The 24999-nt window shown below is 46.5% G+C and overlaps 1 protein-coding gene across 3 annotated transcripts in view; it reads right to left on the bottom strand.

Moving 5' to 3' along the window:
- LOC136005566 (uncharacterized) overlaps window positions 1–22658 on the bottom strand; it is a 42294-nt gene extending 19636 nt beyond the window's left edge. The window contains exons 1-10 of one of the 3 annotated variants that reach the window (XM_065663157.1): window positions 22533–22658; window positions 20840–20961; window positions 19781–19905; window positions 18997–19085; window positions 17670–17804; window positions 14779–14913; window positions 12406–12537; window positions 8086–8220; window positions 6119–6250; window positions 1799–1933 (exon numbers count right to left, since the gene is read on the bottom strand). In XM_065663157.1, coding sequence (XP_065519229.1) covers window positions 1799–1933; window positions 6119–6250; window positions 8086–8220; window positions 12406–12537; window positions 14779–14913; window positions 17670–17804; window positions 18997–19085; window positions 19781–19905; window positions 20840–20957 — 1136 coding nt within the window. In that variant the 5' untranslated portion in view covers window positions 20958–20961; window positions 22533–22658. Of the gene's footprint in view, window positions 1–1798; window positions 1934–6118; window positions 6251–8085; window positions 8221–12405; window positions 12538–14778; window positions 14914–17669; window positions 17805–18996; window positions 19086–19780; window positions 19906–20839; window positions 20962–22297; window positions 22388–22532 lie in introns of those variants that run through there. The other 2 variants (XM_065663159.1, XM_065663158.1) reach the window with 2 other exon arrangements.
- Between the last annotated feature and the right edge of the window lie 2341 nt (window positions 22659–24999).

The raw sequence follows: 24999 nt of genomic DNA, 5'->3' as shown, positions 1-24999 counted from the left end.
ATAAATATAAAGAAAATACGATTACAGTATCAAGTCTGCTCACTCACAGGCCTAAATTCCGACCAATCTGTCTGAAGGAAGACAATTCACAATCTCTTCTGAAAAAAGAGGAAATAACAAAGCGCACACCACAAGGCAGAGAGCCCTTCTGAAAACCAGTTACACTAATTCAAATTTAAACATCTGAAAAACAAGATGAGGCACGGAACAAAATTGATCCTGGCACCCCTGAGCTAGCACTAGCGGCAGGGAACATCAGCCAAGAGTTCCCTCAGGGAAGGGTGTGGATTTCTGGTGGTTTGGAAGGAGGATACGAAATGGGATAAACACAAGGACCAAGAGATGCGAGTTCACATCTTAAAACTTCATTCCTCCCATGCACTCCAGTCTTACGCTATCCTCCTCGCCACAACAAACACACCTTTCCTAGAGGATTCCCTGCTCATCTATACCATCTATGACCCACAGGTACTTCGGGGCTGTGGGTTCCCACCCACTACCTCGACTCTATACAGCTGCAATGAGATAGTACATTTACACAGTTGGCTGCTAACCTCAACCACGAAAAGAAACAACTGAAGCATGTTTCAAAACCTTGCTGTTGTGTAATGATAAACTGCTCTCTAAATAAACACCTGGAATACAAAGGGCTTAAGACATACTCAACTCGCTTTTTACTTCAGTGAGATTCCTCTGCTAAATGAGAACATCAGAACCAAGAATATGAGAGAAAAACAGCTAAAGACATGAACTGCCCCATTCCTCTCTGTGTGCATTCTCAGTCTTCCTCAGATTTGAAGGCCTGCATCTCCATGCTCAAGTGCTTTGCTTTCTCCATCACTTACAGAACGTATTCTAAGGGCAATCAGTGCTTGCCTCCCCATGCAGTTTGGGACATACAGGAACAGAAATGGAGAAAGTCAATGCAGGAACGTTTGAGGAAGACGACTGAAGACCTATTTACAGCAATACAGATGGATCCTGACCAAGTATGCTCTGCCTAGCATTTGCCTGAGCAGGGGGTTGGATCAGGGTGAGCTTTAAGGTCCCTTCCAACCTGAACCAGTTTGTGATTTTAGGATAACAATTTAGCTTCAGGCATCAAGAGAACTCCCTCAGTTTGGCAGAAATACTTCTCCTTGTCCAAAAAAGGCCATTTAAGAAAAGTTATTCCTACATGACAGACCGCAGGCCAGAACACCTATGAGTCAGGTCCTGATGGTAGGGGAAAATACCCACAGCTTTCCATTCCAGAAATCTGGGATCTTTCAGTGGCTGGTCTTGATTGCTTTTAACAAGTCTGATTTAATGCCTGTCCCAGAGTAGGCTGTTAAGTCAAGACCTGAAGCTGTCAGAAACCAACTGGTAGGTTGAATAAAACCAGCATTTATTATTAGTTTTCTTTTTAGGCTTAACCGTATGTTTCCTCTTATGACATGATGGCTCATTTTTTTTAATTCCTCTTCTCAAAGCACAAGGAGAACCCATCTACGCATGCAGTAGCTATGACATTTCATAAACTCAAAGTGACTTCAGAGAATGAGAGGTTTGGGGTTTAAGTGATGGTTTCTCATCTTCCCAGCATACACATTAGAAAGGAACATAAGCACCTCCATTACTTTCATTTCCAGGTTTTACAGTGTTGCACATAAGCTATCTGGAGCTCACATCATGATGTTCCACCCCGTGGAACATCTACAACTTTAAAGCAGCTCAGATCTGCAAGAGCTCACTCACCCAGACCTGCCCTTACCACCAGACTGGCACGACAGTGGTAAGAAAAGCCACGCATACTTACGGTGGAACTTCTTGAACATCTTCTGTTTCGACTTTGACTGTATCCCTTGGAAATCCTGGGTTTGCTGATGCCTTCGTGTGTTGTTTTTCCGTCTCCCGTGGCCTGGTGTCATGGCCCGAGTTTTGCAAAAACTCTCTGTAAAATGAATGAATATTAAGTGTATAAATAGCAAGTACGTATAAGGAGACATCACAGGTCCATAGGTACATCATGTATAAGGTACATCACAGTATCAAGTCTGCTCACTCACAGGACTAAAGTTCTGACCCATCTGTCTGAAGGAAGACAATTCACAATCTCTTCTGAATGAAGAGGAAATAACAAAGCGCACCTACTCCATTGTAAGCTGTGTTCTTCAGCTGACTTCGGGATAGCTCTTCATTTCTTGGCTAGAGAGGCTGATAGCCGGTGAATTAGAAGCACTCCAAACACAGCACAGCGCAGTTCACAATTCAACGTACCATTACATTTCACACAGAACATGAGGCCTCGCTTTTCATCAGATGAACCACAGCACAGAGCTGCAGCCTAACAGGCAGATCTCAAACACTTCACAGCTCTTTGAAACAATTCCAAACCTTGGGAAGCCTGACTCGCCCATTAAGGTTATCAAGCAAAGGAATCCAACACCATGCAGCAGGCTAGGGCTGTTTACATATGAATTTCTGTTGCTTAGGCAAGCTCCCAAATGCTGAGGAATGTCCTGCTTTGAGTGATTATTAGAAAATTATTTTCATATTTCTTCAAAGCCCTCACCTTAGAGCCTCAAACACCAACTTACTTGCCAGTCGCACACCCAGCTGCTCTCCTACTCACTGGTAAGAGAACAGCAAAGGGGATGCATTTAGCCTAATCCATCTGATCAAAGGACATAGCTGGGATGAGATGTGCAACACAAATAACTTAAAGCAGTACCAATCCCATCTGCCACAAAAAGCTGATCCTTTACTTCAATCTAACCTTCCCACGAGAAGAAATATTTGAAAGGGCTCTACACTCACTGAAGGGCACACTAGTGCCCCATCTGTTGACACCAGGGCTGAGATTTCATGTGTTGCTCAAGGCAACACCCCCAAACCAAGTGTCCTGCACTAGCAGCAGGGAACATCTGCCAAGGGTTCCCTCAGGGAAGGGTGTGGATTTCTGGTGGTTTGGAGGACGATATGAAATGGGATAAACACAAGGACCAAGAGATGCGTGTTCACATCTTAAAACTTCATTCCTCCCATACACTCCAGTTTTATGCTATCCTCTTCACCACAACAAACACACCTTTCCTAGAGGATTCCCTGCTCATCTATACCATCAATTGCTGAGATGAGCAGCTTCACAGAGGATGCCTTCAACACCGGAGCAGGGGAGAGATCAGTGTCCAGGAGCCTCAAATCAGAGCGGCCAGAGCTACCAAGGGAGCCTCAAGTCCTTGACATGAACTGACACGAGCAGGTACTCACGTGGGGCGGAGTCAGGAGGAGCGGCACCAGCACTGAGTGGTTAAAAACCTGCCCCAGGGAGCGCGGCGACCAGGGCGGGTCGGGGCAGGCAACCAGGATGTTGAGCACCCATCATATGACCAGGGTCTGCTCTGGGAGCTCTGCTCTGGCTGGCCTTGCAGTGGCCAGCGTGGGCACCCAGACAGAGCAGATGACAGGGGAGGCTGCAGTGCAGAGCTCGGAGTGTAGAGAGTGCCTGCGCTGGTCTTGTGAGAGAAAGGTGCACGATGGGCAGGGTTGCACCCAGTGCTCCCTGGTGGAGGTCCTCCTGCAGCAGGGGCTGAGCTGCGGGGTGCTATTAAGAGGCTGCAAGATGTCAGGGTAGCTAAGAGGAAGCAGGGCTGCTTGCTCCAGCCCCAAACTGTGCAGGGGCCTCAAGCTCATGAAGGAAAGAAGGAGGCCATTACTCCGGTAAGCTGGGAATTAGTGACAAAAAAAACAAAAAACAAACCACAAACCAAAAATCGCACAACAAAAGAAGGAGGAAAAGGACAATTAAAGCCAAGGGGCTTCCTCCTAAATCTGTTGTCCCTACGCAGAACCCCTTTGCTGTCCTGCAGGAGGCTAATGAGGAAACGCGCTTGCACCAGAAATAGTCGGCTGACGCACAGGTAAAGATCTCTGCTGGCACTGCCAAGAAAAAGCGGCAGGTCGTAGTAGTAGGGAACTCTACTTTGAAAGGGACAGAAGCACTCGTCTGTTGGCCTGACCCTGATCCCAGGCGAGGTGTGTTGCCTACCAGGGGCATGGATCAGGGATGTTACAGAGAGGCTGCCTGCTCTAGTAAGTCCCAAGGACTATTACCCGCTCCTGGTGATCCATGTGGGTGCTAGGGATATAGACAGTAGTAGACTGGGGACCATAAGGAAAGACTACAGAGCCCTGGGAGAGGTGGTTAGGGTCTCTGGAGCTCAGATAGTCTTTTTGTCAATTCTCCAGGACACAGGGGAGGACCAAGAAAAAGCTGGGAGGATTGCCCAGGTTAATAAATGGTTAAAAGGGTGGTGTCATAGTCAAGGGTTTGGGTGTCTTAACATGGGACTGAAGCTTGTAGGCCAGGTCTACTGTGGGCTGGTGGAGCTGGTCTGGTGATAAAGAGGGGGAAGAGCAGTTTTGGTAGGAGGCTTGCCAGACTGGTCAAGGAGGCTTTAAACTAGATGTGTTGGGGGAGGTGGGCATCATTACATCCCAACACACCCAGTCAGTTGCCAACACCTAGAATAAATGCTCAGAGTAATGTAGATATATTCCAGGCGCTCTAGCCAATGAGCCGGCTTCATTTGGAGCTCGGCTCAGATGCCTCCATACAAATGCCCGTAGCATGGGGAACAAACAAGAGGAATTAGAGATGTGTGCACGTCTACAGGAGTATGATATAACAGGCATCACAGAAACATGGTGGGATGGCTCCTATGACTGGAGTGTTGGAATGGAAGGTTACAGGCTCTTTAGAAAAGACAGGCCTGGCAGGGAGGGGGAGTTGCCCTTTATGTTAGGGATAGGCTGGAGAGTCTGGAACTCTGTCTGGGGACAGATGAGCAGTTTACAGAGAGTTTGCGGGTCAGTTTGTGGGTTTGCGGGAACAAATTTCCTCTTTATATCCAATCTCAACTTCCCCTGTTGAAGTTTTAACCCATTATCTCTTGTCCTGTCACTGCAGTCCCTGATGAAGAGTCCCTCCCCAGAATCCCTATAGGCCCCCTTCAGATACTGGAAGGCTGCTATGAGGTCCCCACGCAGCCTTCTCTTCTCCAGGCTGAACAGCCCCAACTTCCTCAGCCTGTCTTCATACGGGAGGGGCTCCAGCCCCTGATCATCCTCGTGGCCTCCTCTGGACTTGTTCCAGCAGTTCCATGTCCTTTTGACCACAAACTCTCTGTAAACTGCTTGATCCTCCACTGCACAACAAAGAGAAGGTCAAGTGACAATACCAGAGACACTGGCATACAGTGCCCAGAGAAGCTGTGGCTACCCCATCCCTGGCAGTGTCCAAAGCCAGGCTGGACAGGGCTTGGAGCATCCTGCTCTAGTGGAAGGTGTCCCTACCTGTGCCAAGGGGGCAGAACTTGGCAAGCTTTAACATCCCTTCCAGCCTAAACTGGTCTGGGATTTTTGGATAACAATTTAGCATCAGGCATCAAGAGAACTCCCTCTTTTGGGCAGAAATATTTGTCCGTGTCCAAAAAATGCCATTTAAGAAAAGTTATTACTACATGACAGCCTACAGGCAAGAACATCTGTTTATCTGGTCCTGAGGGCAGGGGACAAGAAACACACAGCTTTCCATTCCAGAAATCTGGGATCTTTCAGTGGGTGGTCTTGGTTGCTTTTAACAAGTCTGATTTAATGCCTGTCCCCGAGCAGATTGGTAAGTCCAGACTTGAAGCTGTCAGAAACCAACTGTTAGGTTGAATAAAACCAGCATTTATTATTAGTTTTCCTTTTAAGCAAAACCTTACCTTTCCTGTTTCATTTACACTTCTATGTAAAACACAAGGAAAACACATCTATACACACAGTAGCTAAGATATTTCATAAACTCAAAGTGACTTTAGAGAATGAGAGGTTTGGGGTTTAAGTGATGGTTTCTGATCTTCCCAGCATACACATCAGAAAGGAACATAAGCACCTCCATTACTTTCTTTTCCAGGTTTTACAGTGTTGCACATAAGCTATCTGGAGCTCATATCATGATGTTCCACACTGTGGAACATCTACAACTTCAAAGCAGCACTGTCAATCTCAGAGCTGCAAGAGCTCACTCACCCAGACCTGCCCTTGCCACCAGACTGGCACAACAGCGGTAAGAAAAGCCACGCATACTTACGGAGGAACTTCTTGAGCATCTGTTTCGACAACAAGCATATCACTAGGAAATGCTGGGTTTTCAGACATCTTCAAGGGATTTTTTTCTCTCACAAGCGGCTTCACATCTTTTTTTTGGTTTACCAAAAACTTACTGTAAAATGAATAAATATTAAGTGTATAAATAGCAGATAAATATAAAGAAAATACGATTACAGTATCAAGTCTGCTCACTCACAGGCCTAAATTCCGACCAATCTGTCTGAAGGAAGACAATTCACAATCTCTTCTGAAAAAAGAGGAAATAACAAAGCGCACACCACAAGGCAGAGAGCCCTTCTGAAAACCAGTTACACTAATTCAAATTTAAACATCTGAAAAACAAGATGAGGCACGGAACAAAATTGATCCTGGCACCCCTGAGCTAGCACTAGCGGCAGGGAACATCAGCCAAGAGTTCCCTCAGGGAAGGGTGTGGATTTCTGGTGGTTTGGAAGGAGGATACGAAATGGGATAAACACAAGGACCAAGAGATGCGAGTTCACATCTTAAAACTTCATTCCTCCCATGCACTCCAGTCTTACGCTATCCTCCTCGCCACAACAAACACACCTTTCCTAGAGGATTCCCTGCTCATCTATACCATCTATGACCCACAGGTACTTCGGGGCTGTGGGTTCCCACCCACTACCTCGACTCTATACAGCTGCAATGAGATAGTACATTTACACAGTTGGCTGCTAACCTCAACCACGAAAAGAAACAACTGAAGCATGTTTCAAAACCTTGCTGTTGTGTAATGATAAACTGCTCTCTAAATAAACACCTGGAATACAAAGGGCTTAAGACATACTCAACTCGCTTTTTACTTCAGTGAGATTCCTCTGCTAAATGAGAACATCAGAACCAAGAATATGAGAGAAAAACAGCTAAAGACATGAACTGCCCCATTCCTCTCTGTGTGCATTCTCAGTCTTCCTCAGATTTGAAGGCCTGCATCTCCATGCTCAAGTGCTTTGCTTTCTCCATCACTTACAGAACGTATTCTAAGGGCAATCAGTGCTTGCCTCCCCATGCAGTTTGGGACATACAGGAACAGAAATGGAGAAAGTCAATGCAGGAACGTTTGAGGAAGACGACTGAAGACCTATTTACAGCAATACAGATGGATCCTGACCAAGTATGCTCTGCCTAGCATTTGCCTGAGCAGGGGGTTGGATCAGGGTGAGCTTTAAGGTCCCTTCCAACCTGAACCAGTTTGTGATTTTAGGATAACAATTTAGCTTCAGGCATCAAGAGAACTCCCTCAGTTTGGCAGAAATACTTCTCCTTGTCCAAAAAAGGCCATTTAAGAAAAGTTATTCCTACATGACAGACCGCAGGCCAGAACACCTATGAGTCAGGTCCTGATGGTAGGGGAAAATACCCACAGCTTTCCATTCCAGAAATCTGGGATCTTTCAGTGGCTGGTCTTGATTGCTTTTAACAAGTCTGATTTAATGCCTGTCCCAGAGTAGGCTGTTAAGTCAAGACCTGAAGCTGTCAGAAACCAACTGGTAGGTTGAATAAAACCAGCATTTATTATTAGTTTTCTTTTTAGGCTTAACCGTATGTTTCCTCTTATGACATGATGGCTCATTTTTTTTAATTCCTCTTCTCAAAGCACAAGGAGAACCCATCTACGCATGCAGTAGCTATGACATTTCATAAACTCAAAGTGACTTCAGAGAATGAGAGGTTTGGGGTTTAAGTGATGGTTTCTCATCTTCCCAGCATACACATTAGAAAGGAACATAAGCACCTCCATTACTTTCATTTCCAGGTTTTACAGTGTTGCACATAAGCTATCTGGAGCTCACATCATGATGTTCCACCCCGTGGAACATCTACAACTTTAAAGCAGCTCAGATCTGCAAGAGCTCACTCACCCAGACCTGCCCTTACCACCAGACTGGCACGACAGTGGTAAGAAAAGCCACGCATACTTACGGTGGAACTTCTTGAACATCTTCTGTTTCGACTTTGACTGTATCCCTTGGAAATCCTGGGTTTGCTGATGCCTTCGTGTGTTGTTTTTCCGTCTCCCGTGGCCTGGTGTCATGGCCCGAGTTTTGCAAAAACTCTCTGTAAAATGAATGAATATTAAGTGTATAAATAGCAAGTACGTATAAGGAGACATCACAGGTCCATAGGTACATCATGTATAAGGTACATCACAGTATCAAGTCTGCTCACTCACAGGACTAAAGTTCTGACCCATCTGTCTGAAGGAAGACAATTCACAATCTCTTCTGAATGAAGAGGAAATAACAAAGCGCACCTACTCCATTGTAAGCTGTGTTCTTCAGCTGACTTCGGGATAGCTCTTCATTTCTTGGCTAGAGAGGCTGATAGCCGGTGAATTAGAAGCACTCCAAACACAGCACAGCGCAGTTCACAATTCAACGTACCATTACATTTCACACAGAACATGAGGCCTCGCTTTTCATCAGATGAACCACAGCACAGAGCTGCAGCCTAACAGGCAGATCTCAAACACTTCACAGCTCTTTGAAACAATTCCAAACCTTGGGAAGCCTGACTCGCCCATTAAGGTTATCAAGCAAAGGAATCCAACACCATGCAGCAGGCTAGGGCTGTTTACATATGAATTTCTGTTGCTTAGGCAAGCTCCCAAATGCTGAGGAATGTCCTGCTTTGAGTGATTATTAGAAAATTATTTTCATATTTCTTCAAAGCCCTCACCTTAGAGCCTCAAACACCAACTTACTTGCCAGTCGCACACCCAGCTGCTCTCCTACTCACTGGTAAGAGAACAGCAAAGGGGATGCATTTAGCCTAATCCATCTGATCAAAGGACATAGCTGGGATGAGATGTGCAACACAAATAACTTAAAGCAGTACCAATCCCATCTGCCACAAAAAGCTGATCCTTTACTTCAATCTAACCTTCCCACGAGAAGAAATATTTGAAAGGGCTCTACACTCACTGAAGGGCACACTAGTGCCCCATCTGTTGACACCAGGGCTGAGATTTCATGTGTTGCTCAAGGCAACACCCCCAAACCAAGTGTCCTGCACTAGCAGCAGGGAACATCTGCCAAGGGTTCCCTCAGGGAAGGGTGTGGATTTCTGGTGGTTTGGAGGACGATATGAAATGGGATAAACACAAGGACCAAGAGATGCGTGTTCACATCTTAAAACTTCATTCCTCCCATACACTCCAGTTTTATGCTATCCTCTTCACCACAACAAACACACCTTTCCTAGAGGATTCCCTGCTCATCTATACCATCAATTGCTGAGATGAGCAGCTTCACAGAGGATGCCTTCAACACCGGAGCAGGGGAGAGATCAGTGTCCAGGAGCCTCAAATCAGAGCGGCCAGAGCTACCAAGGGAGCCTCAAGTCCTTGACATGAACTGACACGAGCAGGTACTCACGTGGGGCGGAGTCAGGAGGAGCGGCACCAGCACTGAGTGGTTAAAAACCTGCCCCAGGGAGCGCGGCGACCAGGGCGGGTCGGGGCAGGCAACCAGGATGTTGAGCACCCATCATATGACCAGGGTCTGCTCTGGGAGCTCTGCTCTGGCTGGCCTTGCAGTGGCCAGCGTGGGCACCCAGACAGAGCAGATGACAGGGGAGGCTGCAGTGCAGAGCTCGGAGTGTAGAGAGTGCCTGCGCTGGTCTTGTGAGAGAAAGGTGCACGATGGGCAGGGTTGCACCCAGTGCTCCCTGGTGGAGGTCCTCCTGCAGCAGGGGCTGAGCTGCGGGGTGCTATTAAGAGGCTGCAAGATGTCAGGGTAGCTAAGAGGAAGCAGGGCTGCTTGCTCCAGCCCCAAACTGTGCAGGGGCCTCAAGCTCATGAAGGAAAGAAGGAGGCCATTACTCCGGTAAGCTGGGAATTAGTGACAAAAAAAACAAAAAACAAACCACAAACCAAAAATCGCACAACAAAAGAAGGAGGAAAAGGACAATTAAAGCCAAGGGGCTTCCTCCTAAATCTGTTGTCCCTACGCAGAACCCCTTTGCTGTCCTGCAGGAGGCTAATGAGGAAACGCGCTTGCACCAGAAATAGTCGGCTGACGCACAGGTAAAGATCTCTGCTGGCACTGCCAAGAAAAAGCGGCAGGTCGTAGTAGTAGGGAACTCTACTTTGAAAGGGACAGAAGCACTCGTCTGTTGGCCTGACCCTGATCCCAGGCGAGGTGTGTTGCCTACCAGGGGCATGGATCAGGGATGTTACAGAGAGGCTGCCTGCTCTAGTATGTCCCAAGGACTATTACCCGCTCCTGGTGATCCATGTGGGTGCTAGGGATATAGACAGTAGTAGACTGGGGACCATAAGGAAAGACTACAGAGCCCTGGGAGAGGTGGTTAGGGTCTCTGGAGCTCAGATAGTCTTTTTGTCAATTCTCCAGGACACAGGGGAGGACCAAGAAAAAGCTGGGAGGATTGCCCAGGTTAATAAATGGTTAAAAGGGTGGTGTCATAGTCAAGGGTTTGGGTGTCTTAACATGGGACTGAAGCTTGTAGGCCAGGTCTACTGTGGGCTGGTGGAGCTGGTCTGGTGATAAAGAGGGGGAAGAGCAGTTTTGGTAGGAGGCTTGCCAGACTGGTCAAGGAGGCTTTAAACTAGATGTGTTGGGGGAGGTGGGCATCATTACATCCCAACACACCCAGTCAGTTGCCAACACCTAGAATAAATGCTCAGAGTAATGTAGATATATTCCAGGCGCTCTAGCCAATGAGCCGGCTTCATTTGGAGCTCGGCTCAGATGCCTCCATACAAATGCCCGTAGCATGGGGAACAAACAAGAGGAATTAGAGATGTGTGCACGTCTACAGGAGTATGATATAACAGGCATCACAGAAACATGGTGGGATGGCTCCTATGACTGGAGTGTTGGAATGGAAGGTTACAGGCTCTTTAGAAAAGACAGGCCTGGCAGGGAGGGGGAGTTGCCCTTTATGTTAGGGATAGGCTGGAGAGTCTGGAACTCTGTCTGGGGACAGATGAGCAGTTTACAGAGAGTTTGCGGGTCAGTTTGTGGGTTTGCGGGAACAAATTTCCTCTTTATATCCAATCTCAACTTCCCCTGTTGAAGTTTTAACCCATTATCTCTTGTCCTGTCACTGCAGTCCCTGATGAAGAGTCCCTCCCCAGAATCCCTATAGGCCCCCTTCAGATACTGGAAGGCTGCTATGAGGTCCCCACGCAGCCTTCTCTTCTCCAGGCTGAACAGCCCCAACTTCCTCAGCCTGTCTTCATACGGGAGGGGCTCCAGCCCCTGATCATCCTCGTGGCCTCCTCTGGACTTGTTCCAGCAGTTCCATGTCCTTTTGACCACAAACTCTCTGTAAACTGCTTGATCCTCCACTGCACAACAAAGAGAAGGTCAAGTGACAATACCAGAGACACTGGCATACAGTGCCCAGAGAAGCTGTGGCTACCCCATCCCTGGCAGTGTCCAAAGCCAGGCTGGACAGGGCTTGGAGCATCCTGCTCTAGTGGAAGGTGTCCCTACCTGTGCCAAGGGGGCAGAACTTGGCAAGCTTTAACATCCCTTCCAGCCTAAACTGGTCTGGGATTTTTGGATAACAATTTAGCATCAGGCATCAAGAGAACTCCCTCTTTTGGGCAGAAATATTTGTCCGTGTCCAAAAAATGCCATTTAAGAAAAGTTATTACTACATGACAGCCTACAGGCAAGAACATCTGTTTATCTGGTCCTGAGGGCAGGGGACAAGAAACACACAGCTTTCCATTCCAGAAATCTGGGATCTTTCAGTGGGTGGTCTTGGTTGCTTTTAACAAGTCTGATTTAATGCCTGTCCCCGAGCAGATTGGTAAGTCCAGACTTGAAGCTGTCAGAAACCAACTGTTAGGTTGAATAAAACCAGCATTTATTATTAGTTTTCCTTTTAAGCAAAACCTTACCTTTCCTGTTTCATTTACACTTCTATGTAAAACACAAGGAAAACACATCTATACACACAGTAGCTAAGATATTTCATAAACTCAAAGTGACTTTAGAGAATGAGAGGTTTGGGGTTTAAGTGATGGTTTCTGATCTTCCCAGCATACACATCAGAAAGGAACATAAGCACCTCCATTACTTTCTTTTCCAGGTTTTACAGTGTTGCACATAAGCTATCTGGAGCTCATATCATGATGTTCCACACTGTGGAACATCTACAACTTCAAAGCAGCACTGTCAATCTCAGAGCTGCAAGAGCTCACTCACCCAGACCTGCCCTTGCCACCAGACTGGCACAACAGCGGTAAGAAAAGCCACGCATACTTACGGAGGAACTTCTTGAGCATCTGTTTCGACAACAAGCATATCACTAGGAAATGCTGGGTTTTCAGACATCTTCAAGGGATTTTTTTCTCTCACAAGCGGCTTCACATCTTTTTTTTGGTTTACCAAAAACTTACTGTAAAATGAATAAATATTAAGTGTATAAATAGCAGATAAATATAAAGAAAATACGATTACAGTATCAAGTCTGCTCACTCACAGGCCTAAATTCCGACCAATCTGTCTGAAGGAAGACAATTCACAATCTCTTCTGAAAAAAGAGGAAATAACAAAGCGCACACCACAAGGCAGAGAGCCCTTCTGAAAACCAGTTACACTAATTCAAATTTAAACATCTGAAAAACAAGATGAGGCACGGAACAAAATTGATCCTGGCACCCCTGAGCTAGCACTAGCGGCAGGGAACATCAGCCAAGAGTTCCCTCAGGGAAGGGTGTGGATTTCTGGTGGTTTGGAAGGAGGATACGAAATGGGATAAACACAAGGACCAAGAGATGCGAGTTCACATCTTAAAACTTCATTCCTCCCATGCACTCCAGTCTTACGCTATCCTCCTCGCCACAACAAACACACCTTTCCTAGAGGATTCCCTGCTCATCTATACCATCTATGACCCACAGGTACTTCGGGGCTGTGGGTTCCCACCCACTACCTCGACTCTATACAGCTGCAATGAGATAGTACATTTACACAGTTGGCTGCTAACCTCAACCACGAAAAGAAACAACTGAAGCATGTTTCAAAACCTTGCTGTTGTGTAATGATAAACTGCTCTCTAAATAAACACCTGGAATACAAAGGGCTTAAGACATACTCAACTCGCTTTTTACTTCAGTGAGATTCCTCTGCTAAATGAGAACATCAGAACCAAGAATATGAGAGAAAAACAGCTAAAGACATGAACTGCCCCATTCCTCTCTGTGTGCATTCTCAGTCTTCCTCAGATTTGAAGGCCTGCATCTCCATGCTCAAGTGCTTTGCTTTCTCCATCACTTACAGAACGTATTCTAAGGGCAATCAGTGCTTGCCTCCCCATGCAGTTTGGGACATACAGGAACAGAAATGGAGAAAGTCAATGCAGGAACGTTTGAGGAAGACGACTGAAGACCTATTTACAGCAATACAGATGGATCCTGACCAAGTATGCTCTGCCTAGCATTTGCCTGAGCAGGGGGTTGGATCAGGGTGAGCTTTAAGGTCCCTTCCAACCTGAACCAGTTTGTGATTTTAGGATAACAATTTAGCTTCAGGCATCAAGAGAACTCCCTCAGTTTGGCAGAAATACTTCTCCTTGTCCAAAAAAGGCCATTTAAGAAAAGTTATTCCTACATGACAGACCGCAGGCCAGAACACCTATGAGTCAGGTCCTGATGGTAGGGGAAAATACCCACAGCTTTCCATTCCAGAAATCTGGGATCTTTCAGTGGCTGGTCTTGATTGCTTTTAACAAGTCTGATTTAATGCCTGTCCCAGAGTAGGCTGTTAAGTCAAGACCTGAAGCTGTCAGAAACCAACTGGTAGGTTGAATAAAACCAGCATTTATTATTAGTTTTCTTTTTAGGCTTAACCGTATGTTTCCTCTTATGACATGATGGCTCATTTTTTTTAATTCCTCTTCTCAAAGCACAAGGAGAACCCATCTACGCATGCAGTAGCTATGACATTTCATAAACTCAAAGTGACTTCAGAGATGAGAGGTTTGGGGTTTAAGTGATGATTTCTCATCTTCCCAGCATACACATCAGAAAGGAACATAAGCACCTGTGGGAATCGCCGGGAGACGAGCTTATCAGATGATGACCGACAAGTCTCATTTATTGCTAAGCAGATGGACACTTATATACTTTGCATACAGAGATCATTAGCTCATAGCTTTTACATGTTACAAGATCATTGGCTCGTGATGCGGTAATAGAGTACATCAGAACAGGGTAAAAAATAGAACCGAGAATAAGGAGTCTAGTAGTAGTAAGATAAACATTAAACAATTTGAAGGTCACAAAATTAATTATCGTTCTGCTTCTGCCGCAGACTATCTCCAGGGCGCATTCTTCTTGCTCCCTCGCACTTCTTCATCTGAAATCTACTCCAGCTGCAGTACATCACTATGACCTTTATCTTTTAACCATTCAGCAACATAGCAACTCTCCACAAGCACCTCCATTACTTTCATTTCCAGGTTTTACAGTGTTGCACATAAGCTATCTGGAGCTCACATCATGATGCTCCACCCTGTGGAACATCTACAACTTTAAAGCAGCTCTGTCAGTCTCAGATCTGCAAGAGCTCACTCACCCAAACCTGCCCTTGCCACCAGACTGGCACAACAGCGGTAAGAAAAGCCGCACATACTTACGGCGGAACTTCTTGAACATCTGTTTCGATTGACAATGTATCCCTTTGAAATCCTGGGTTTCCACAAGCTTCTTCTGTGGGTGGTTTTTCTGTCTCCACTGGCCTGATGTTAAGGTCCCGGGTTTGCAAAACCTCACTGTAAAATGAATGAATATTAAGTGTATAAATAGCAGGTACGTATAAGGAGACATCACAGGTCTATAGGTACATCATGTATAAGGTACATCACAGTACCAAGTCTGCTCACTCACAGGCCTAAAGTTCCAACCCATCTGTCTGAAGGAAGACAATTCACAACCTCTTCAGAAAGAAGAAGAAATAACAAAGCGCACCTACTCCATTGTAAGCGGTGTTCTACAGCTGACTTCGGGATAGCTCTTCATTTCTCGGCTAGAGAGGCTGATAGCCAGTGAATTAGAAGCACTCCAAACACAGCACAGCGCAGTTCACAATTCAACGTACCATTACATTTCACACAGAACATGAGGCCTCGCTTTTCATCAGATGAACCACAGCACAGAGCTGCAGCCTAACAGGCAGATCTCAAACACTTCACAGCTCTTTGAAACAATTCCAAACCTTGGGAAGCCTGACTCGCCCATTAAGGTTATCAAGCAAAGGAATCCAACACCATGCAGCAGGCTAGGGCTGTTTACATATGAATTTCTGTTGCTTAGGCAAGCTCCCAAAAGCTGAGGAATGTCCTGCTTTGAGTGATTATTAGAGAATTATTTTCATAAAATTACTTTTCCTCAAAGCCCTCACCTTAGAGCCTCAAACACCAACTTACTTGCCAGTCGCACACCCAGCTGCTCTCCTACTCACTGGTAAGAGAACAGCAAAGGGGATGCATTTAGCCTAATCCACCTGAATACAAGGACATTACAGGGCTGAGACGCCCAACACAAGTAACTTAAAGGAGTACCATGCTGATCTACCACAAATAACTGATCCTGTATTTCTATCTACACTTCCCACATGAAGAGATCTTTGTTTGGAAGGGCCCTACACTCACTGAAGGGCACACTAGTGCCCCATCTGTTGACACCAGGGCTGAGATTTCATGTGTTGCTCAACGCAACACCCCCAAACCCAGTGTCCTTCTTCCTGGGGAAGACGACTGCAGCGTAGGGGACAGCCAGTGACACCTGCTGGACTCCCAAGCTGTCTGGTCTGCAACTCAGGGACAGGGGAATGCTCTGCTCCCTGCCACACCACAAGGCAGAGAGCCCTTCTGAAAACCAGTTACACTAATTCAGATTTAAACATCTGAAAAACAAGATGAGGCACTGAACAAAATTGATCCTGGCACCCCTGAGCTAGCACTAGCGGCAGGGAACATCTGCCAAGGGTTCCCTCAGGGAAGGGTGTGGATTTCTGGTGGTTTGGAAGGAGGATACGAAATTGGATAAACACAAGGACCAAGAGATGCAAGTTCACATCTTAAAACTTCATTCCTCCCATGCACTCCAGTCTTACGCTATCCTCCTCGCCACAACAAACACACCTTTCCTAGAGGATTCCCTGCTCATCTATACCATCTATGACCCACAGGTACTTCGGGGCTGTGGGTTCCCACCCACTACCTCGACTCTATACAGCTGCAATGAGATAGTACATTTACACAGTTGGCTGCTAACCTCAACCACGAAAAGAAACAACTGAAGCATGTTTCAAAACCTTGCTGCTGTGTAATGATAAACTGCTCTCTAAATAAACACCTGGAATACAAAGAGCTTAAGACATACTCAACTCGCTTTTTACTTCAGTGAGATTCCTCTGCTAAATGAGAACATCAGAACCAAGAATATGAGAGAAAAACAGCTAAAGACATGAACTGCCCCATTCCTCTCTGTGTGCATTCTCAGTCTTCCTCAGATTTGAAGGCCTGCATCTCCATGCTCAAGTGCTTTGCTTTCTCCATCACTTACAGAACGTATTCTAAGGGCAATCAGTGCTTGCCTCCCCACGCAGATTGGGACATACAGGAGCAGAAATGGAGAAAGTCAACGCAGGAATGTTTGAGGAAGACGACTGAAGACCTATTTACAGCAATACAGATGGATCCTGACCAAGTATGCTCTGTCTAGCATTTGCCTGAGCAGGGGGTTGGATCAGGGTGAGCGTTAAGGTCCCTTCCAACCTGAACCAGTTTGTGATTTTAGGATAACAATTTAGCTTCAGGCATCAAGAGAACTCCCTCAGTTTGGCAGAAATACTTCTCCTTGTCCAAAAAAGGCCATTTAAGAAAAGTTATTCCTACATGACAGACCGCAGGCCAGAACACCTATGAGTCAGGTCCTGATGGTAGGGGAAAATACCCACAGCTTTCCATTCCAGAAATCTGGGATCTTTCAGTGGCTGGTCTTGATTGCTTTTAACAAGTCTGATTTAATGCCTGTCCCAGAGTAGGTTGTTAAGTCAAGACCTGAAGCTGTCAGAAACCAACTGGTAGGTTGAATAAAACCGGCATTTATTATTAGTTTTCTTTTTAGGCTTAACCGTATGTTTCCTCTTATGACATGATGGCTCATTTTTTTAATTCCTCTTCTCAAAGCACAAGGAGAACCCATCTACGCATGCAGTAGCTATGACATTTCATAAACTCAAAGTGACTTCAGAGATGAGAGGTTTGGGGTTTAAGTGATGATTTCTCATCTTCCCAGCATACACATCAGAAAGGAACATAAGCACCTCCATTACTTTCATTTCCAGGTTTTACAGTGTTGCACATAAGCTATCTGGAGCTCACATCATGATGCTCCACCCTGTGGAACATCTACAACTTTAAAGCAGCTCTGTCAGTCTCAGATCTGCAAGAGCTCACTCACCCAGACCTGCCCTTGACACTAGACTGGCACAACAGTGCTAAGAAAAGCCACGCATACTTACGGCGGAACTTCTTGAACATCTGTTTCGATTGACAATGTATCCCTTTGAAATCCTGGGTTTCCACAAGTTTCTTCTGTGGGTTGTTTTTCTGTCTCCGCTGGCCTGATGTTAAGGTCCCGGGTTTGCAAAAACTCACTGTAAAATGAATGAATATTAAGTGTATAAATAGCAGGTACGCATAAGGAGACATCACAGGTCTATAGGTACATCATGTATAAGGTACATCACAGTACCAAGTCTGCTCACTCACAGGCCTAAAGTTCCGACCCATCTGTCTGAAGGAAGACAATTCACAACCTCTTCGGAAAGAAGAAGAAATAACAAAGCGCACCTACTCCATTGTAAGCGGTGTTCTACAGCTGACTTCGGGATAGGTCTTCATTTCTCGGCTAGAGAGGCTGATAGCCGGTGAATTAGAAGCACTCCAAACACAGCACAGCGCAGTTCACAATTCAACGTACCATTACATTTCACACAGAACATGAGGCCTCGCTTTTCATCAGATGAACCACAGCACAGAGCTGCAGCCTAACAGGCAGATCTCAAACACTTCACAGCTCTTTGAAACAATTCTAAACCTTGGGAAGCCTGACTCGCCCATTAAGGTTATCAAGCAAAGGAATCCAACACCATGCAGCAGGCTAGGGTTGTTTACATATGAATTTCTGTTGCTTAGGCAAGCTCCCAAAAGCTGAGGAATGTCCTGCTTCGAGTGATTATTAGAAAATCACTTTCATAAAATTACTTTTCCTCAAAGCCCTCACCTTAGAGCCTCAAACACCAACTTACTTGCCAGTCGCACACCCAGCTGCTCTCCTACTCACTGGTAAGAGAACAGCAAAGGGGATGCATTTAGCCTAATCCACCTGAATACAAGGACATTACAGGGCTGAGACGCCCAACACAAGTAACTTAAAGGAGTACCATGCTGATCTACCACAAATAACTGATCCTGTATTTCTATCTACACTTCCCACATGAAGCGATCTTTGTTTGAAAGGGCCCTACACTCACTGAAGGGCACACTAGTGCCCCATCTGTTGACACCAGGGCTGAGATTTCATGTGTTGCTCAACGCAACACCCCCAAACCCAGTGTCCTTCTTGCTAGTGAAGATGACCTGTGTTTTTCAGATTTTACCCAAGGGGTTTTTTAGGGTTCTAGCAGAAGCTTTAAAGCGAATAGTCAAGAGCAAACTCTGGAATCAATACATGTAACAACCTCAAGTCTCAAATGTTCACAGTCAATATACAGGAAAACAAGTACCATTCTGCAGCTGGACAATGCCAGGAGCAGCCCAAGCCCTCCATACTTATGTACCACATACCAGGTGCTCCATGCACAATGACCATGAGGACGCACTTCCAGATAGGTGTGTGCTTCATTCTTTTTCTTCTCCACAGTGTCCTGGAGCTCCTACAATTAATTTAAAACTTTATCAGAAATCTTGAATTATTAATGTCAAGCACATAAAATTAGTTTACTATTAGGGTATTGCTGAAGTAATTTTTAACTTGGTAACAGGTGTTCTTTTCTCTCCCCTCACCATCTCACTTCTTCACCCTGCACTTTACCAAAAGCAACTAGTAAAGCTTAGAAAAACAAATCTAATTATGTCTGTCCTTGCCCTCAAAGTGGCAAATAACTGTGAGCAGGCAAGAAAAATCTTTACTAATATACCTCAGTAAGTCTGGGCAGGGGAATGGTGAGGGCAATGAATGATCACATAGTACAGGAAACTCATCTACATTCCCCAAACAACACTTTCACAAAGACTTAACACATGAAAGCACTGCATACACTTACGAGAACACCACAAAGAATTAAATAGTTTTCGTAGCTACAGCAAGGATGCAAAAATAGAACTGCTGTTTAGCTCATGTATCTCTTAGGATCAAGATGTGCTTTCAATCTATAAAGCTTGATAAATAAAATGTTTAGTTTTCACTGTGCTGGAGAGCTGTTTAATAAACCATTAATAAACCCAGTACAGGCCCCAGCTGCTTCTGTAAGCACTGAGGATCTGGAAAAGAACAACTACACGTTTATCAAACATCCCTTTGCATCTTCCGGTGTTTTATGAACAGGATTAAAAAAGAAAAAAAGATTACTTTTAGTGATGTTGTCTCTCCAAGATTTTCTTGAAAATCATGTTCTATTTTATTCAGAAGACTATGCAAGGCTGTTATCCGCTTTCTTATTTCAGAGACCACACAATCAAGGGATCCTTCTTTACCTGCCAGAAAGTAAGAACATTAAGCCAAACCATCTCCAACACAAAATGAAAATCCCATTTCCCTCCCCTCCACGTGTAGCCATTATCTACTAACTCTATGCTCCCCAAACACCAGTATCTTCCCAGGAGAAGCACCAATATTTGCTGGTCTAACTGTCAACCACAGAGCCAACAGTCCAAAGCTGCTGTGGGAATAAAGGCTTCTCTCCAGCACGAGGCCAGAAAGCACTAAGCTTTACCCACTACTGCTACAGGTTACAGGTGGACGACATAGGTTTTAAACATAGTCTGGCTTTCACAAGCACTTGGCTTCAGCACCCTGCTCTGTCATGATCTCCCTCTGCTTAGGGATATAGTTCTCTGTGAACAATAGGATAGCTTGGATGACCAGATGACTCTCCCAACAAACATTTCTATGATCCTGTGTAAGCTCTATTTGTGCCTAGGAATGGATAAGAGATCAATGTAAAACATTCAGACCTATTTTAGTACATCAGATTAAATAAGCTTGTTATTTAAGCACTGTGGGTCTTCATCACAGCCAGGCACTCCTGGAATGCTAGGCTAAGACACCTGTATACATCTCCATCAGTGCTTTTGCACAGTTTTGTGATTAGGCTTAACACACTCATTTAACATACCAACCAAGACAGTTTTTTTCTCCTATCGGGGTCTTTCCCCACAAATTATGTAAAATACAGGGTACCTTAACCACCAGTCTTCAAGTCCCACAGCAGAAGATACTTGCACTTAGCCCACATTCTCTGCCTGGCACCTGTGATAATTTTCCCATTTTACTATATCCTTGCTCACTTTCTTTGTCACTTTATTTTACTTGATTTCCGCTTCATGTCATGTTCCCTGTGTATAATTACAGCATTCCCATTTTCTGCAGGGAGGTGCAAACCAAAACCCACTCTGAAGTTCCTTTTACCTGCAAATGCTAATGCAAGAAGCTTTTTCAAATATGCAATCTTTCCCATTTCACCATGTAACATGTTCAGGTCTGACAGCAACCTTTCCAGGTATAAAAAAGCACAACCCTCTGCCATCACTCTGAAGGGAAACAAAGAAAGCAGTAATTTCAGAAAGAATTGCAAACACTAGGCACGCAAGCAGCATTTTAAAGAGGACCCTGATCTGCCAAAGCAGCAAAAGGAACCTGAATGAAGTAGTAAATGCAGTAACTACAAAACAAAGCAATTTCCTTTAACTCTGGAGATAAACACAGTGTAACACCATACATTACTCATGAAACTGAATTAAGTCTTTAGCATATTAAAGTGCTCACTACTAAAGAAGCTGGAAACTTAATGCAATAAACAGGAAAAATGGGTTTATATGGACTAGACCTATAAATCCCTCTCTGGGATAGATCCTGAGGTGATCAATATTTAAAGACACTGTGCTTGTTGCAGGTTTTTTAAGAAATTAGACAAACAAACAAAACAACCCACCAAAAAAAGAAACACAGCAAACAACAAAAACGAAAACACAAAGAGAAAACCCCCAACATGCTCTTGCTTGCTAGAGCACAGAATGAAAGCACAAAAAGCAGCGTTATGGAAAAACAGAACAGTTTTGACTGCAAGGGAGCTTAAAGCTCTTCCAGTTCCAAACCCCGGCCATGGGCAGGGACACCTTCCACTGGAGCAGCTTGCTCCAAGCCCCTCTCCAGGTTCCCTGCAGCCCCTTTAGGCACTGGAGCTGCTCTCAGGTCTCCCCTTCAGGAGCCTTCTCTTCTCCAGGCTGCCCCAGCCCAGCTCTCTCAGCCTGGCTCCAGAGCAAAGCTGCTCCAGCCCTCGCAGCATCTCCAGGGCCTCCTCTGGCCTCGCTCCAGCAGCTCCACGTCGCTCTTGTGCTGCTGCCCCAGAGCTGGATCAGGGCCCAGAGCGCAGCAGAGGGGCAGGATCCCCTCCCTGAGCTGCTGCTCACACTGGGGGGAGGTAGAGCCCAGCACAGCCGGGGGGGGGGGGGGGGCTCGGCTCACTGCACACTGGTCACGGGGAGCTCCGTGCCAGCCCCCCAGCCGCGGTCCTGCCGTACCAGGGTCCCGTCCGCCATGAGATCTCCGACCCTCAGCGTCCCCTCAGGACGCACCCAACCTGGCCTTGAGCACTGCCAGGGATGGGGCAGCCACAGCTTCTCTGGGCACCCTGTGCCAGCGCCTCAGCACCCTCACAGGGAAGAGCTTCTGCCTAAGAGCTCAGCTCAGTCTCCCCTCGGGCAGGTTCAAGCCATTCCCCTTGGCCTGTCCCTACAGGCCCTTGTCCCAAGCCCCTCTCCAGGTTTCCTGCAGCCCCTTCAGGCACTGGAGCTACTTTAAGGGCTTCGCGCAACAGCCCCCGCCTTGGCCGCGCCGCCCCTGCAGTCAACACCCTCACATCCCTACCTCCGGTGTACCCCTCACGCCGGAAAACCAAGCTTTGCTTTCCTTTTAGTTTCGCAGCGCTACGAACCAGCACATCGCAGGTATCAGTCAGTCACGACAGCCCGGCCGACCTCCGCGCCTCAGGAGAAGCGGGCGGGGCTCCTTCCTCACCCGCATTACCCCGCGGCACTCCCACCTCCCTCACCCCCATTTTCTCCTCGCCCCAGCACGACCCCTTATGTCCCCCGGCACTCACCGCACCGATGCCTACAGCGACCAAGAGAAGAGAAGGCACGAAGGACCAAAACAGACACAGAAGAGGCGCCTCAGCCGAGCGGCTCCGCTTGTAACCCGCCGCGCTCCGGCGGCCTTTTAAGAGCGCGGGCAGGCGCCGCAGGGGCACATGGGAATGGGGTCTCAGCGGAGCAGCGCGGCGGCTCCCCCCGGCGGCGGCCCCGCAGCGGTTGTGGATTGCGATAAAAGTTCAGTTTATGTCGGCGTTCCACACCAGGCAAGGCCATCAGGGAACAGAAGCCGGTTTCCAGCGCGTCCGGACTCGTACGTCTCCCACGAAACACTGAAATCCTCCCCTTTCCTTTTTCCTCGGGGAGAGGGATAAAGTTCACCCTAGCTCCTTTCTGTTCTGCTCACCTACATATATAAAGGCTTATTGCTAAGGATACGCTGTTTATCTCTCCGAATTAAAACCAAGCAAAAACTCTGCTGCTTTTCCACAGTTCCCTAATAAAACATAGCTCATCGCTCTCCCTCGAACGTTAAAAATGACCCAATCCCCCTAAAGAACTGAGAAACAGATTAACGTACAAACGAGTTAAAGAAGGGCCGTTTTAAAGCAGCAGTGCACTCCAAGCAGTGACTGCACTCAGCAGACCTGTAAGAAGAAAGGAGAATCAGCAAACAAGGAGTTGCATTGACAGTAATTAAGTTACTGAAGCCGACCCATGGAAGGACACAGCATTTTAACATATTTAGCACCGGAAAGGAATCACATCTTCAGGGGCACAGGGCAGCGAGCACAAACCCCAACAGCAGTCCTGTCTCCACAACCACATTGAGCTATTCTGTTCTCTGATTCCCATTTCTCAGCCTGTATTAATCTAATTATTCAACTCCTACACTAAATAGAAAAAAATGGACTGTATTTCTGTGGGCAAACCATAAACGCATCAGTAAGGGGGGGGGGGGGGTTGGGGGGGGCGGGGAGAAAGAGAAAGAGAATCAAAGGCCCTGTTTCACAAGCAATTTTCCTAAAAACAAAGAATCACAGAGTAGTTAGGGTTGGAAAGGACCTCAAGATCACCTAGTTCCAAACCCCCTGCCATGGGCAGGGACCCCTCACACTAAACCATGCCACCCAAGGCTTTCTCCAGCCTGCCCCTGAACACTGCCAGGGATGGAGCACTCACAACCTCCCTGGGCCACCCATTCCAGTGCCTCAGCACCCTAACGGTAAAGAACTTCTTCCTTATATCCAGTCTAAACTTCCCCTGTTTAAGTTTTAACCTGTTACCCCTTGTCCTGTCACTACAGTCCCTAATGAAGAGTCCCTCCCCAGCATCCTCATAGCCCCCCCTCAGACACTGCTCTGAGGTCTCCGCACAGCTTCTCTCCTCCGGCCTGAACAGCCCCAACTTTCCCTGCCTGCCTCCATACAGGACGTGCTCCAGCCCCTGACCATCCTCGGGGCCCTCCTCTGCACTTGCTCCAACAGCTCCATGTCCTTTTTATGCTGAGGACACCAGAACTGTACACAGCGCTCCCTCAAATACTGCTTCTAGGTTTTAACTTCTTTGTTAGTTGTCTTGCACCAGAAACCTGTGCAGTAAATCGAATTACAACATACGACCATAAGAACCATATCATCCCGGAATGGTTTGGGTTGAAGGGACCTTAAAGCTCATCCAGTTCCAAAGCCCTGCCAGGAGCAGGGACACCTTCCACTAGAGCAGGTTGCTGCAAGCCCTGTCCAGCCTGGCCCAGAGCACTTCCAGCCTATGAAGGCAGGCTGAGAGAGCTGGGCTGCTTCAGCCTGCAGAAGAGCAGGCTGCTTTAGGGGAGACCTTAGAGCAGCTCCGGTGCCTAAAGGGGCCCTAAAAGAAATCTGGGGAGGGGCTTTGGACAAGAGCATGTAGTGAAAGGACAACAGAGAGTGGTTTTAAACTGAAAGAGGGGAAATTTAAATTAGACATTAGGAAGTTCTTTACTGTGAGGCTGGTGAGGCCCAGGTTGTCCAGAGAAGCTGTAGCTGCCCGGAGATCTTAAATTGTTTCAGAAATTAACTTCTTCTTGCGGTTGAGCTAAAAGAAAGCAAAGACATAACAGCCGGATCCTCACAAAGCAGTTCCGCCTTCTATGATGGGGCTATGGAACTGATGGACAAGGGTAGAGCAGTTGATGTCATCTACCTGGACTTGTGCAAAGCGTTCGACACTGTCCCACATGACATCCTTCTCTCTAAATTGGAGAGACATCAGTTTGATGGATGGACCACTCGGTGGATAAAGAACTGGCTGGATGGCCGCACACAAAGAGTTGTGGTCAATGGCTTAATGTCCGGCTGGAGACCGGTAACAAGCGGTGTCCGTCAGGGATTGGTGTTGGGACCGGTCTTGTTCAACATCTTCGTCGCTGACATGGACAGTGGGATTGAGTGTGCCCTCAGCAAGTTTGCCGATGACACCAAGCTGTGTGGTTCGGTTGAT

Source organism: Lathamus discolor, chromosome Z, assembly GCF_037157495.1.
Source record: "Lathamus discolor isolate bLatDis1 chromosome Z, bLatDis1.hap1, whole genome shotgun sequence".
Taxonomy (NCBI): domain Eukaryota; kingdom Metazoa; phylum Chordata; class Aves; order Psittaciformes; family Psittacidae; genus Lathamus; species Lathamus discolor.
The sequence above is the reverse complement of the archived record's forward strand: the minus strand, read 5'-3'. Positions and strand labels throughout refer to the sequence as shown.